Source organism: Staurois parvus, unplaced genomic scaffold, assembly GCF_062004578.1.
Source record: "Staurois parvus isolate SC_StPar_1 unplaced genomic scaffold, SC_StPar_1.0 ptg000488l, whole genome shotgun sequence".
NCBI lineage: Eukaryota > Metazoa > Chordata > Amphibia > Anura > Ranidae > Staurois > Staurois parvus.
This window is the reverse complement of record NW_028318284.1, coordinates 2,133,696-2,148,853: the sequence shown is the minus strand read 5'-3', so window position 1 is coordinate 2,148,853 and position 15,158 is coordinate 2,133,696. Positions and strand designations below refer to the sequence as shown.

Below are 15,158 nucleotides of genomic sequence, written 5' to 3'. Positions count from 1 at the left end.
TCTCAGAGTTGATAGCTGAGAGGGAGCAAGTCCTGTACCTGATTGTTCCATGTTGCCGAAAAGGAGAAGCAGTGGATCTCTGGTCAGGTGGAATGTGGTGACAAAAGATATAAAGCTGATCACTTGCTTCCAGAAGACAGATATGGACGGGCAGAGCCAAAATCTGTGATGTAATGAAGGTTTGAGACAACTGCAAAGTTGGCATGTGAACACAGCAGGATTGGCTTTTGAATAGAAACGAGGCATATAGGCACGATGCAGGATCTTTAATTGTTGTTCGCGCCAAAACGCGTTTGAATTAAAGGCACAGGTGGTGTTGAAACCTGATAATTGTTCTACTGTAAAAGCATTATCAAAGTCCTTGACCCAAGAGATCACTGATGCGGAGGTTTCCAGGGGTTTCGTGTAATGAAGATTTAACGGTCCATAAATGTTTGATATTTTATATTTTCGAGTTTGTACCAGTACATCTATTATTGTCATGCGGAATCTAGTAGACTTGAGTGGAGCAACAGAGTTGACATAATTCCTCACTTGTAGAATATAAAGGAAATGATGGGAGGGTAAGTTAAAGATTTGCTGAATGTTATGAAGAGGCTTCGGGGAGCCAGTAGAGGTATCAAACAGGTGCTGAACAAGAGTGAGGTCATGTGTAACCCAGGTTTCATAAGCTGCATACAGTTGCAGAGGAGGAAAAGAGGGATTATGATGAACAGGAAGAAATCGAGAGAGCCGTGGAGAAACCCCTAACTTACGTCTGACTTCCCTCCATCAGATGAGAGTGTCACGAATGAGTGAGTTATGTTTTAGATGGGATGGGAGAGAGTTTACATTTGAATGTAGAAGGGCCGTGAGACTAAATGGATGGACCATGGCGGACTCGAGATAATAGTTGGAGTATCTGGAGGTTTGGGTAAGCCAGTCCAGGCATATATGTAGCAGGCAAGGAAGATTGTAAATTCATATGTTAGGAAGACTGGATCCCCCCCTCACTCCATGGAAGAAACGTTTTATGTAATGCTATGCGTGGGCGTCTACCGATCCATAGAAATTTGGATATTGCCTAGTGTAATCTCGTTGTGTCACTATGCCTCAGGAGGAGAGGTATAGTTTGAAGTGGATATAAAAGTTTCGGGAAGCTCACCATCTTGAAATGTGACCTGCCCAAAAGTGACAGTGGTAGGTCCTTCCACATCTCCAATTCTCCTATAATTTTATTAATCGTTGGTGTATAGTTGAGCGCATATAGAGATGAGGCAAGTTTTCCTATCTTAATGCCTGAGTATGTGACAGGACTAGTAGCAAGTTTGAATAGCAAGTTTTGTGACCACACGGGAGGGCGGGCGTGATACAGCGGAAGAACCTCACTGTTAGAAAAATTTATGCAGAGTCCTGAGTAGAGGCGGAAGTCGGAAAATGTGTCTCAAATATATGGCAGATCTAAGGATGGATTAGGGATAAAAATTAATATGTCATCTGCGAATAAGGAGATTTTCAGTTCTTGTTGACCAGTTGAGATTCCATGAAAGTCAGAGTGAAACAATAAAAAGCATGCTAAAGGTTCCAGGGCTAGATTAAAGAGTAAAGAGGATAAGGGACATCCCTTTCTGTTGCCCTTGTGGACTCGTATGGGATTGGATATATGGCCTGCCGCTATAACTTGAGCTATTGGTGCCAACTATATAGCTTGGATCAAGTGCATAAATGGGCCCGCAAATCCGAATTTCCGTAGGGTTAAGAATAGCCAGGTGAAATTGACATTTTCAAAGGCCTTTTCGGCATCTAAAGAGATGATCGCTGTGTCGTGGAGCGAGTCATGTTTAGCCTGATTCAAGACTGTTAAGACTTTGCGTATATTTGAGGCAGCTGAGCGACCCTGTACGAAACCTGCTTGTAAAGGGTGAATAAGGGGAGGTAAAATAGCGGTAATCGATTTGCGATAATTTTAGACGTTTTGCATCTAGGTTTAAAAGGGATGTTGGACCATCCAAGATCCATGGGGGCTTTATCTTTTTTTGCTATTAGTTTGATATAGGCCTGGAACCCAGAGGGGAGATAGTCTCCTCCCTCCTGAATTGTTTGGAATACTGTCTGTAGAGTGGGGGAAAGGGTTTTGGCCAAGAGTTTGTAATTCTGCCATATAGCCATCAGTCCCAGGGGCTTTGCCATTCGTGAGAGATTGAATAGCCAGGAGAATGTCCGACTGAGATATCGGGGCATTCAAGGATTGAAGTGCGATAGGATCTATTTGCGGGAATGAAATGTGTTCCAGGAAGGAGTTGGCACGAGTGACATCTATAGGATCCGAGTCGTACAGATTCGAGAAGAAATTTTCCAATATGGAAATGATTTCCTTTGGCGAGTTTTTTAAAGTGCCCTGGGAGTCCTTTAGAGATGCAAAGTGGGTAGGAATAAAAGGTTTTTTGCATAAACGTGCTAGCAATTTACCTGGCTTGTTACCAAATTTATGATAATGTTAATCAAGATGGGATTGATATAAAGATTCTTGGGCTGCTGCCCAGATATCAAATTGGTGTTTAGCATCCGCCCATGCCTTCCTATGTTCGTGTGAGTTAAGATCCGCCAGATCTTTCTGGGTCTATCTAAGACTGTTGATCGCCTCTGTATTTATGGAGGAGATTTTTCTTATAAGTGGAAGTATAAGCGATAATTCTGCCACGGAGCACGGCCTTACCCGTTTCCCAAAACAAATTTGGATGTGATAGGTGAGCTGCATTTGTTTCGCAGAACTCAAGCCAGGTGTCAGAATGATCTGAAATGGCAATATGCATGTATAGTGGAGTCTGCAATGTGGTGTAGCAGAGTGGAATTGGAGAAGAGGTGGTCAATTCTAGATAAAGTGTGATGGACGGGGGAGAAAAAGGTAAAATCCCTACCTTCCGGATGGGCTAAACGCCAGACATCAGTGAGTTGCAGAGCATCCGCAAAGTTACTGAGCAACGTGTATGCCGGAGGTGGGGTGGTGCGAAATCATTGATTATGATCAGATGATTTTGAGTTCTCTTCCTGCGTGTTCATGCATGAGTTAAAATCACCTCCTAAAATAAGTGGAAGGTGCATGTATTTTGAAATTTTTGAGGACAGTTCTTGGAAGAATTGTTTAGGCGGAGAGTTTGGGGCATAAATGTTAATGAGAACCAAGGAGGAGGGACCCAGTTTGATGTGGGCAGCGACATAGCGCCCCGCGTTGTCCGTGTCTATAGAGATGATGCCTGGAGTGAGTCGTTTATGTATGAGAATAAGCACTCCTGCTTTATGGTGAAGTGAAGGGGAACCCAGCACCTGTCCCACCCATACTTTTTTCATGCGTGCGAAATCAGAATGAGTCAGGTGTGTTTCTTGGAGAAACTCTATGTCCGCTTTTAGCCATTTAAGATGGCGGAGTATGGCCATACGTTTATGAGGTGATCTCAGGCCCTTGACATTCCATGAAATTATGCGTGTCATGATGACATGAGTATAGGGGTATATGGATAGGTATAATGAACATCTTTACGTGGTGTAAGCTTGGCAAACTCAACTCTATCTTCCAGGCTCGTCTGGTGTTGATGTCTAAGGTATCAGGGGTTCTCCGGGTAAGAAGAAAAGAATAGACAGACAGAAGGAAGGAGGAAAGAACACTTCAAAAGCCTAACAGGGGCCTATTAAGTAAACAAAAAATGCATTAAACTGTAATAGCAATCTGCACTTCACATTTTTCCGCATATTACCTCTAAACTTCGACCAGCGTAACCAGAGTTAATAGGAGGTGAACCTGCACCAGGGGGTTGCATTGTTGGGATCAGTGAACAGAGGGATCCCCGGTTGTGAAAATAGCAACCTGGTGGGAGAGGGACTAGCAAACCCCAATACCAGCAACGTTATGGTGGTAAAGCATAGTAATGAACAGGGTGGATAAAAATCAATGATTTTTTTAAAAAAAATTTGATTTTTTTTTATTTAAATCTGATTTTTTTTAAATAAAATGCTTTTTGAGGAAAATATATTACCATCCAAAGGTTATTCCATCATGAAATAAAGATTAGTTTTTTAATTATGTAGAATAAGGCTGTATATATTTAATTTTTTTGGTAAATAAATTCCATTAATCCATTCACAATGTCATGCTCTTCCAGAGGTTTTTGTAAGATTATTGGGCAGTTTCTCTGCCTACAAGATTTTATCACAGATGCTTGGTTTACTTTTGCAGTTCTCAAAACTGAATTTGACTCAGCGGAGATCACATGCCTCTTCTTCACAGCAAAAATGTTATAACATGAACAGAGTTAAGAAAAGGACCTTAATCCTAACTTCTACAAACCTATGAATACAGAATCAACCCTTTCAGTGCTAAGTTTCAAGAAGTTCAGTGAATAGAATAGAAACAATATTTTTCTGATTGTTTGGAGTGGAATAGATCTGCACAAGAAGAAAGTGAAACTAAGTGTGAGGAGGAAGGGGCTGACAGTCTAAGTTTCTTAAAATATATATATTTTGTTTAGCCAAATTAGTTAACAAACATGGATGTTTGTTTAAGCAAATAACATATGCTGTAATGTTATTGTTTCAGTTGAATAAATCTATTTAAATTGTTATTATTAAGGTAATGATTATTTTTCTCCTTCCTAAGTACAACAGAAAAGTTGTCTAAATATGAATGATTAACCTATTAAACTGGGGATAAAAAAACTAATATGAAAAGTTGTTATTCTAAAAATCTTCATCTACTTGCATATTAAAGTTATACCAGCAAGAATTAGTCTTTATGTAGAAAACTATGATTTAAATCAAGCCTTACTGACTATTGATTTAAATCGTGATTTAAATTAGTTTGATTTAAATCAAATCCACCCTGGTAATGAACATGACAGAGACAAACATTTGTAACTAAAGGTCATGGATCCTCAAGATCCTTTAAAATCGTGACCACAACATTACGATAAGGCATACAGTTGCAAGAAAAAGTATGTGAACCCCTTGGGATTATGTGGAGTTTTGCATGAATCGGGCATAAAATGTGCTCTGAACGTCATCTAAGTCACAACAATAGAAGAACACAGTCTGCTGAACATAATACTACGTAAACATTAGATGTTGCCATGGTTTAATTGCACATAACATGTAAACATTCACAGTGCAGGGAGGAAAAAGTATGTGAGTCCCTAGCTTAATGACTTCTCCCAGAGTTAATTGGAACCAGGAGTGAGCCAACCTTGACTCCAATCAGTGTGATGCTATTGAATGTGTTGCTGACAGATGTCCTGCCCTTAAAAAACACACACCTGTTTTGGGTTTACTGGTTTCAAGAAGCACTGTGAACCATGCCTCGCAGAAAAGAGCTCTCAGAAGACCTACGATCAAGAATTGTTGACTTGCATGAAGCTGGAAAGGGTTACAAAAGTATCTCCAAAAGCCTTGATGTGTGTCCACGGTAAGACACTGTCTACAAATGGAGAAAGTTTAGCACTGTTGCTACTCTCCCTAGGCGTGGTCGTCCTGTAAAAATGACTGCAAGAGCTCAGTGCAGAATGCTGCATGAGGTAAAGAAGAATCCCAGAGTGTCGGCTAAAGACCTACAGAAATCTCTGGCACATGCTAACATTTTTGTTGACACATCTACAATAAGGAAAACATTAAACAAGAATGGAGTACATGGGAAGACACCACGGAGGAAGCCATTGCTGTCCAAAAAGAATATTGCAGCACGTTTGAAGTTTGCAAAAGAGCACCTGGATGTTCCACAGCACTACTGGCAAAATATACCGTGGACAGATGAAACCAAGATTGAGTTGTTTGGGAAGAACACACAACACTATGTGTGGAGAAAAAAAGGCACAGCACACCAACATCAAAACCTCATCCCCACTGTAAAACGGAGCAGGGAGCATCATGATTTGGGGCTGCTTTGCTGCCTCAGGCCTGGACGGATTGTTGTCAGTGATGGGAAAATGAATTCCAGAGTTTATCAAGACATTTTGCAGGAAACCGTACAACCATCTGTCCGCCAACTGAAGCTCCGCAGAGGATGGGTGATGCAACAGGACAATGACCCAAAGCATACAAGTAATTCAACAAAACAATGGCTGCAACAGCACAGAATACGCCCTCTGGAGTGGCCCACTCAGAATCCTGACCTCAACCCGATTGAAATGCTGTGGCATGACCTTAAGAGAGCGATTCACACCAGGCATCCCAAGAATATTGCTACACAAACAGTTTTGTAAAGAGGAGTGGTCCAAAATGACTCCAGATCGTTGTGCAGGTCTGATCTGCAACTACAGGAAACGTTTGGTTGAGGTTATTGCTGCCAAAGGAGGGTCAACCAGTTATTAAGTCCAAAGGTTCACATACTTTTTCCTCCCTGCACTGTCAATGTTTACATGTTATGTGCAATTAAACCATGGCAACATCTAATGTTTGTGTAGTATTATGTTGAGCAGACTGTGTTCTTCTATTGTTGTGACTTAGATGACGTTCAGAGCACATTTTATGCCCAATTCATGCAAAACTCCACGTAATCCCAAGGGGTTCACATACTTTTTCTTGCAACTGTAATACAGGACATCAAAATGGTAAAAATAAATTTTCGTTTGAGATGATTGACACCCCTACTGGTGGGTAACTTACAAAAATCCGTCTGAGGACTGAAGACCTGAAAAAGTGACACAGGTCAATCGGTAGTAAGAAATTATTTTAAACTATTAAGCGCTTGCCCAATCAGGGTGGTCGTAGCTTAGCAGAAGAAAAGTTGATGCTTTGTCGTTTTAGGTGGGTCCTTACGAGGACTACGTTGGTCTCTTGGGCCTGGATCCCAGATTGCATGTTGGGAATTCGGAGGGCCCATGATATCAGAGAGATTGGACTGTGGGTATTGAAGGGCTTCCTCCGGGTGAACGAATGACTTAGAATCCCCTGTACGCATGGTGAATTGTAGTGTAGCAGGATATGCTAGGGTGAATTTGACCCCTTTTTGGTATAATGTAGCACATATTTGCTGGAACGCTTTTCGTTTACAGGATACATCTTAAGAGTAGTCAGCAAATAATAATAGTTTATGGCCCTCTAACTGTAGGGAGCAAGAGTTGCGAAATGAGTTTAGGATGGCCACGCGGTCAGCATAATTAAGGTGTTTGACAATTATAGAGCGGTGTGTGTCTGTCGTTTGAGGGCACCCCTAGGCGGTGCGCTCTTTCAACTTGATAAGGTGTAGGGATGCCAAGTGCTGTGGGAATGCGCATAGAGCATATTTTGGATAGGGTGCCTGAGTTGTAGGATTCTGGGAGGCCTATGACCCGCAAATTGTTCCTGTGCGCACAATTTTCTAAGTCATCGATTTTTTTTCCAGAATACTTTGCTGCGTGCGTTTGGAGTGTAAAGCGCCCGCTTGCATAGCTTGAAACTCATCTTCTAAGTCTGAAAGGCGCTGTTCTGCTTCAGTTATACGTTTAGCGTTATCTCCCAGATCCCTTCTAAGCTGCTCTATTCCCAATGATACTGCTCTCTCCACAGCCTGAGTAATAGTAAGTAACAGTAAGGAAGCGACAGCTTGTGCAATCTTTTCATATTGATCTATGGTACTAAAGGTGTTGGCATGCCCCAGTGTAGCTGCAGTCAGTGCCTGTGTCTCTGCCATACCTGTTCCTGTGTCCATGCTGCTGTGAGCGTCGGCCATCTTGACTGCAGGAGGGGAGAGCTGCTTCCCTCTGGCCGTGCAGTGGGACTGGAGTTGGGTGGAGCCGGCAACAAGTACCGATCCATGCAGGGAGGATCGGGTGGCACTTTTGTGCCTATTAATGAGAGTCCCGGATGCAGGGAGCCGGGTTTCTAAGCGAGCTTGTCCGGAGCCGCGGGTCCCGCTCCTAGTGCACGGAACCGGAAGTGGGCAGCTGGTGTTAAGGGCACTGCATTTTCCATGTGTTCCCCTGTTCTTCCTGATGGGTGGATGTCACAAGAGATTGTGGGAGCATGAGGTGTGTGACACTATCCCAGTGTGTGCTTTATGCTTTTTGGCACTTCTAGCTGAGAGCTGGACATGGTTTGAGTGTTATTTCCTGGGCCAGGTGCACCATGCAGTCAGGCTGGCAGCCAATTAAGGCCGCAGCCTTGCTGCCTACTGGGCAGGTAATGTTGCCGCCATCTGAATTTTGGGCCTTGCCCCTTCCCTGATGTAATTTCCGGCTGGTAGCTCCTATTCTCTCCCAGCGGGGTGGGGGGGATGGTAGGCAGGTGGTTGCCCCACCTCGTTGCTGCCTCTTGTGAGCTGTCCACAGATGAGGCGGTCATCTTCAAGTAGCCTCAGCTGACAACCATTTTGCAGGGGACTTGCCGGCGGCTTGCTCTGTGAGCGCGAGTCGCATCTGGCACCAGGCCAGTCCTTCTTACTCAGGCAGTGGATGGTAGTTTGGGTCGCTTCTGCTTTCCTAACCCTGTGCCCTTGGGTGGGCTGTATTTCCTCCCAGGAGATCGTTTAAAAAACAAATAAATAAAACAGGCAATAGGGCTCATCCTTTCTGTGGTGGTGTCCTGTGCCTCCTTGGGGTCAGCAGAGTGTTGCTGTCATCCACCCATCTGGTCCCCCCCCCATGCCGCAAACGTCACCTCCTGCCAGTCCGCTGTATACATTGCCCCCTCCGGGTGGGGCCCTTCTGCAAGTGTGTATTGGTGTATCCCCACTGGGTCTGCAGACTGCTGTGGGGACCTGGGCGGCAGAAAAAAAAAACCCTGCCTCTGTTTCCTCTCCAGGTGTCCATGGAGACCTGAGTGGTTACCCCCCAGCCATATGCCTGAGCATGTATTACTGGACAGTGTGGCAAAAATGGTTGCCTGCAACAGGTTTCCTATTGCCATCTTGGCCATGCGTCCTTCATAACCTGCGGCCCTTATGTCTCTGGGGTATCCATGATGCTCACTGAGCAGACTGAGTTCTTAGGCCCAGGGTTTCAAAAGGAGCCTATGTGGACCCTTGGGGGTGGGGACACGCCACTCATACGGAAATCCTCAAACACTGGGTCCAAGCCCTTCCGGCTTCTGCGGGTGGCATTCAGCAAGCCTGGGCTTACAAACCTGCTTGGTCCATTGGCCAGGTTCCCCTCAGCAGAAAAGTTTTCTCTCACCCTTTCTAAGGTGTGGGACCATGTTTGCTGGTTTGCCGCTCATGGTCTTCCCTACTTTCCAACAGTGGATCCACAACTTGGTTGTGTCCAGCTATGTGATGGGCCTTGGTTCCTATCCACCAGAGAAACTTTTTTGCCTACTCTGTGGGTTGTTTGCTATAAATTCGGAGAGGTTTTTGGAGCGTTTTTACTCCAGCCTGTTATGGCTCTGATGTCAGAGGATGTTTGTTCCATCCTGGACTTCAAGGCCTGAATTGCACGGCAGCCTCCCTTCTTCAGGGGGATTCCTCATACCCATAGACATTGGGATGTGTACCTGCACATTCCTCCTTGTACTGGGCATTATCAGTTTGTGGTGCCTCCCTTTGGCCTGACCTTCGCTCCTCAAGGTACCAAGGGTTGGTTCCAATTTGGGTATGTCGGGGGACGGTCTGGGAGGTCTGTGCTGATGTCTGATTTGGTGGTCATGATACGCACCTTGCAGAGTTTGGGATGGATTTTCAGGAAATCCGCTCTGACCCTGACCAGCTGGATAGTGTATCTAGGTCTGATCCTTGACTTGGTCCATGCCATGGGGTTCCTCCCACTGGGCAAGGCCAGACAGCTTTGGTGGTGATGTGGCTGCTGCTGTTCCTCTGGTGGGTTTCCTAGTGATCCTGCATGCAGGTTCTGGGTCTGTTGGAGACCACTTTGATGGCTGCCCAGTATGCGCAGTTCCATCTACAGTGATCTGCAGATAGACATCATATCCCTGTGGGGCAAGTCTCTCCTGGCCTTGGACAATCAAGTTTGGCTGGGCCTGTTTGGTCTGGTGGCTCTGGTCCTCCTCTTTTCTGCGCTGTCATTTCTTTCACCACATGGATAGTGGTCACTACGGATGCCAGCCTACCTGACTGGGAGGGGGATAGTCCTGGAGTCTAAGTTTGCTCAGGCCACTGGTCCCCGGAGGTGGCTTAATTACCACTCCCTGTCCTGGTACTTGAGGTGGCCAGGCTGTTTGGAGAGGTGGATGGAGCTCTTTGTGGGCACCCAGTCTGGCCTCATTCAGACAGTGCCATTGTGGTGGTCTGTGCCACCCATCCAGTCGGTCTGTGGAGTGCGGACATGATGCTGGTGGCCTCCGGATTCCTTTTGTGTGCAGAGCTTTGCGTGCCTGCTGTTCCTGCCATGTACATTCCAAGGGTGGAATATTAGCAGATGGACTAGGTACCTAGGTAGCTTCCATGCATGCGATAATGTGAGTTATGATCCAGGGCTGTGGAGTCGGTAGATAAATGTTCTGACTCCGACTCCACTGTATTAATATGCGAATGTATTTTATACATTCCTTGAAGGAAAGAAAGGCAACAAGTCTACTGTATTGAACAGTTTAAGCAAAAGACAAACACAATGAAAACAACAAAGTTTTATTAATTTTTTTTTATTAATTAATCAAGTGGCTGGATAGTAGCAGCAGGCATAAACATCAGGAACAGGAACTTTACCAGTCCAAAAATACAAACCACATTATTTGGTTGTTTTAGAACAAAAACAAAGCTTATCTATATGAACCAAAAATAAAATCTGTAAAACACTATGGAAAGTATAAGTATTGCCGCTCCTAATTGTGCGTTGCGTGCCATATAGTGAAGCACATGAAAAGCATGCTTCTTCACGGTCACTTAACGTGTTCGTTTTGCGGTTACGTGAGGCACTGCATGCATTGGTCTTTATTCTTACAGTAGAGAAGTCATTAATTATAACTTTTTGTGAATTGGGACATTTAAACTTGCTTTTTTTTAAATTCCAATCTAAATTTAATTGGAGTCGGAGCATTGTTTGCCGACTCCGACTCCACGACTCCGACTCCACAGCCCTGTTATGATCTATACCTGTACTCCCATATTAATGACAGGAAAAAGCTCCTCTCCCAGCCAAAATAACTTCCCTTGAAATACAGTTTACTGGGGGAGTTTCTGATTGGCTGACAAAACACTTTTTTTATCTTACATGAAAAGACTTCACTTGTAACAATTAGGTTCACTGTAGTGTTTACTAGATACACAAGTCATCCTTTCACCATATAATACGCCCTTGAGTCTAATTACCATCAATAAATACTTCTTGTATGGTGAAGTCGCATATACAATTCTTGATGAGTTCTTTTGATGTGTAAAGTGGTTTTGTCACTGGCCTGTTCCAGAATGAACAGTATGTGTTTCAATATCTTCAATATATATATCACACAATATACTACAGTAAGGGTTTCGGCTATCCTTGTGGCCCCAGGCTGACTTCGCCACCCCTGATCCTCTGCCCCAGTGGCTGATTTTCCATTTTGCTTTACTGTCACTGTCTGATGACTTTGCCTGTATATCTGCCTCTCAGGAGCTTATCTTCGCCTTGGAAGGCTTACATCTTGTGGTGTGAGGCTGCAGGATAAATGTAAGGTTATGCACTTGGGGGTCTAAGAATATGCATGCAACATACATACTAGAGGGAGTACAACTGGGAGAATCAATGGTGGAGAAGGATCTGGGGGTTTTGGTAGATCACAAGCTTAATAATGGCATGCAATGCTTGCAGTCTTCTGTGGCATTTAACTAAGCTGTGCATGTGCAACTTAGCTTACATCGGCAGCGCAGTACCTGTGTTCTGAAATAACTGACTTGCACATGCTGCAGTTAAGATGCTTGTAGATCAGCACCCATGAGGAAGATAACAAGAATCGCAAACTGTTAACGAAGAGGTAAGTTTGGTGCCTTTAGTTCCATTTTTTAGCCACTGTATTGTGACTGCCAAATTTGGAGCTGCAGTTGTACTCCAGGTTTATTTAACACTGAGCTTCTCAGCAGCATTGTCTACTCTGAAAGAGGTGGACACTTGTCTGGCAGCATTAACAAGTATTTCTGAGTCTTCGTTCTGAGGAAATAAGGGGAAATCGTAAGTGCTGCAGCATATTAGAGGGGGAAATGCTTTATGTTCATAATTAGCTGTGGGATTGGTGCATGATTATGTGTTTCTTTTTTGTGCAGAATTGTGTTTTGTACATCTAATGCAGAAAATGTCACTGATAAGACTGCATTTGTTTTTTGTTTTTATACAGCAAGTAAAGAAACAGACCAAGAATTAAACTCCCAAACTAATTATGCTGCCATAGCAGCAGACAAAAAGGTAAGTTTGTTTGTTATGGATCTTCTTTAGAGTGAAATATATGTATAAATGAAACCTCTATTTGTGTTGCTTTATATGATCATTTTTATGTGTAGACAACAGTGAATTTTGGAACGTCTGTCTCAGCCCCTGTGAAAATTACTGAGAAAGCTGGTAGCGACAAAACCTTTGAAATACAGTCTCTCGACAATGCAAATTTCACAGATACACAGAAGATATCACAACATGAAGCTGGATGTTTTGTGGAACCAAGTAAACTAATACCTGTAAAGAAATTAAAAGGTACAAGCGATTTTTTTATTTTTTTTTTAAATAAACAAAACCAAGGAGAACTTTAGAAAAATGTCTGGGCTTTTCTTTTTGTATTCATATGACTTTGTTTCATCCCTAAGGCCCTATTCACACCTGAGCATTTTGTAGCTTAAAGCTCAAAACTTCAAAAAGTCAAATCCCACTGTTTTCAATAGCCCCTGTTCACCTCTGAGTGTAGTGTTGCTTGTAGCTGGGCACCTGCCACTCAGAAAAGCACATAGGTTAATTTTCTGGCAGACTTGGGCATTTTTGGCCCCATAGACTTCAATGAAACGCCTGAAAATCGTTGGTTTTAGCAGTTAGTAGGTCATTAGTGAGTTTTAGTAGGGCAGTTTCTGTGGAATGTTGTGGGCGGAAGCCAGCCTGTCGGGGATCAAGAAGGTTGTTGTCGCTGAGGTAGCAGTTCATACGGTTGTGAACAAGGCGCTCGAGAAGCTTGGAGGCAAACGGGAGCAGGGAGATGGGTCTTAAGTTGTTCAAACAGGTGGGGTCCAGCGAGGGTTTTTTGAGGATGGGGGTAACCAGTGCATGTTTGAGTGGGGAGGGAAAGGTGCCCATGGAGAGTGAGAGGTTGAAGATGTGGGTTAGAGAGTTTAGGATAGAGCAGGAAGGAGGCTGCAACAGTCGTGAGGGGACAGGATCCAGCGGACAGGTGGTGAAGTGGGCCTTGGAAAGGAGTTCGGTAACTTCCTTGGTGGTAATGGGGTCGAAGGAGGAGAGTGTTGAGTTTGGTGTTGGGCCTGGTAAGTTGGTTAGAGGAGGAAGCTTGACACTGGAGATCTCATCACGAATTGTGTCAATCTTCTTGAAGGGACTGGCAATCTCCTGTGCAGTAAGTAAGTTGGCGAGTGGAGGTAGTGGGGTGTGGAGTAAGGAATTAAAGGTAGATAAGAGTTGACGAGGGTTGGATGAGAGGGTCTTGATGAGAGTGTTATAGTAGGTTTGCTTAGCAGCGTGGAGGCTGGAGTTGTATTTGAGAAGAGCGTATTTGTAGAGGGTAAAGTCTTTCAGGGATTTCGTTTTACGCCATGCTCACTCAAGAGTGCGGCTGCGTCTCTTGAGACTTCTGGTGTCATCTGTTTGCCAGGGTTGTGACAGGTGAGGCCTGGTTCTGCGTGTAGAAAGAGGAGCAAGAGCGTCCAGGGAGTATGATAGATAGTTGTTGTAGGCAGATGTGGCCAGCTCTGGGCAGGACAGGGGTGCAATTTCATCATAGAGGCGCTCAGTAGCGGAGTGGAGAAGGTCAGGGCTGAGGTGATGGAGGTTTCTACAGGTAATGGTTTGCTGGTTGGAGGCATGGGAGGTAGGAGGCAGGGAGAGTGTGAAGCTGATAAAGTTGTGATCAGAGAGAGGAAAAGGGGTGTTAGAGAGGTTACAGGGAGTGCATAGGTGGGTGAATACAAGGTCAAGGGTGTTGCCATTGGAGTGGGTGGTGGATTGTGACCATTGTGTTAGGTTAAAAGAAGATGTTAGGTTGAGTAGTTGAGAGGTGGCAGGGGTGTGAACATTGACTGGAATGTTAAAGTCACCGAGGATGATGGCAGGCACCTCAGAGGAGAGAAAGTACGGTAGCCGTGCTGAAAAGTCATCGAGAAAGCGTGAAACTGGGCCTGGGGGCTTGTAGATGACTGCGATCCTTAGACAAACAGGAGAGAAGAGACGAATACAGTGCACTTCAAAAGAGCGGAGGGACAGAGACGGAGGGGCAGGAAGAACCTGGACCGTGCTTTGTGGGGAAAGAAGTCGTCCAACTCCGCCCCCTTTTTGTCCGCTGGGTCTGGGCGAGTGAGTCCAGAGGAGACCGCCATGGGAGAGTGCAGCTGAGGAGACAGAGTCGGAATCCTGGAGCCAGGTTTCAGTAATAGCAAGAAGGTTGAGGGAGTGGGAGAGGAAGAGGTCATTGATAGTAGAGAGTTTGTTAGAGGCTGAGCAGGCATTCCAGAGGGCACATAGGTGGGAGGGGTTGGTGCGTGGAAGCAGGAGAATTGAGATGAGAGAGTGAGGGTTGCGGCTGTGGCCAGAGAGGGGAGGCTGCTGCTTCTGTGGGTTGGAGTTTGATGGTGGAGGGCCAGGGTTTGGGGCAATGTCTCCAGAAGTTAGTAGTAATAGGAGGGGTGAGGGAGGTGAGGTGGGAGCGAGATTTATATGAGGGCAGATACCGCAGTGCTTTTGTAGCAGTGACATTATGTAGACCAAGAGAGAGCAGGAGATAAGTGCAGTGATATTGAGAGGGCAGAAGTGAGGGTGATATGTACAGGGTGTGTGGTGGGGAGGAGGGGTAAACAAGAGAGTTTATATATACAGTTGTGTTCAAAATAATAGCAGTGTGTTGAAAAAAGTGAATAAAGCTCAAAATCCTTCTAATAGCTTTTATTTCCATACACACAAATGCATTGGGAACACTACACATTCTATTCCAAATCAAAACATGAAGAAAAATATATCAAATTTGTGTTGTTCCTCTAAAAAAAAATTGAAGAAAAGTGAATATTTGACTGTTCAAAAAATAGCAGTGTTTGTGTTCTTCTTTTCAAACTCAAACATTCACTATATAAACTGAAAAATGTTTGAAGATTTTGC

General features: G+C 44.4%; 1 protein-coding gene across 7 annotated transcripts in view; it reads left to right on the top strand.

The window, feature by feature from the left end:
- The window catches only part of LOC149452212 (zinc finger CCCH domain-containing protein 11A-like), a 334,496-nt gene that overhangs the window by 284,800 nt on the left and 34,538 nt on the right, over positions 1–15,158 (top strand). For all 7 annotated transcript variants that reach the window (XM_089689656.1, XM_089689657.1, XM_089689655.1 and 4 more), the window contains 2 exons: positions 12,199–12,266; positions 12,362–12,548. In XM_089689656.1, coding sequence (XP_089545782.1) covers positions 12,199–12,266; positions 12,362–12,548 — 255 coding nt within the window. The remainder of the gene's footprint in view (positions 1–12,198; positions 12,267–12,361; positions 12,549–15,158) is intronic.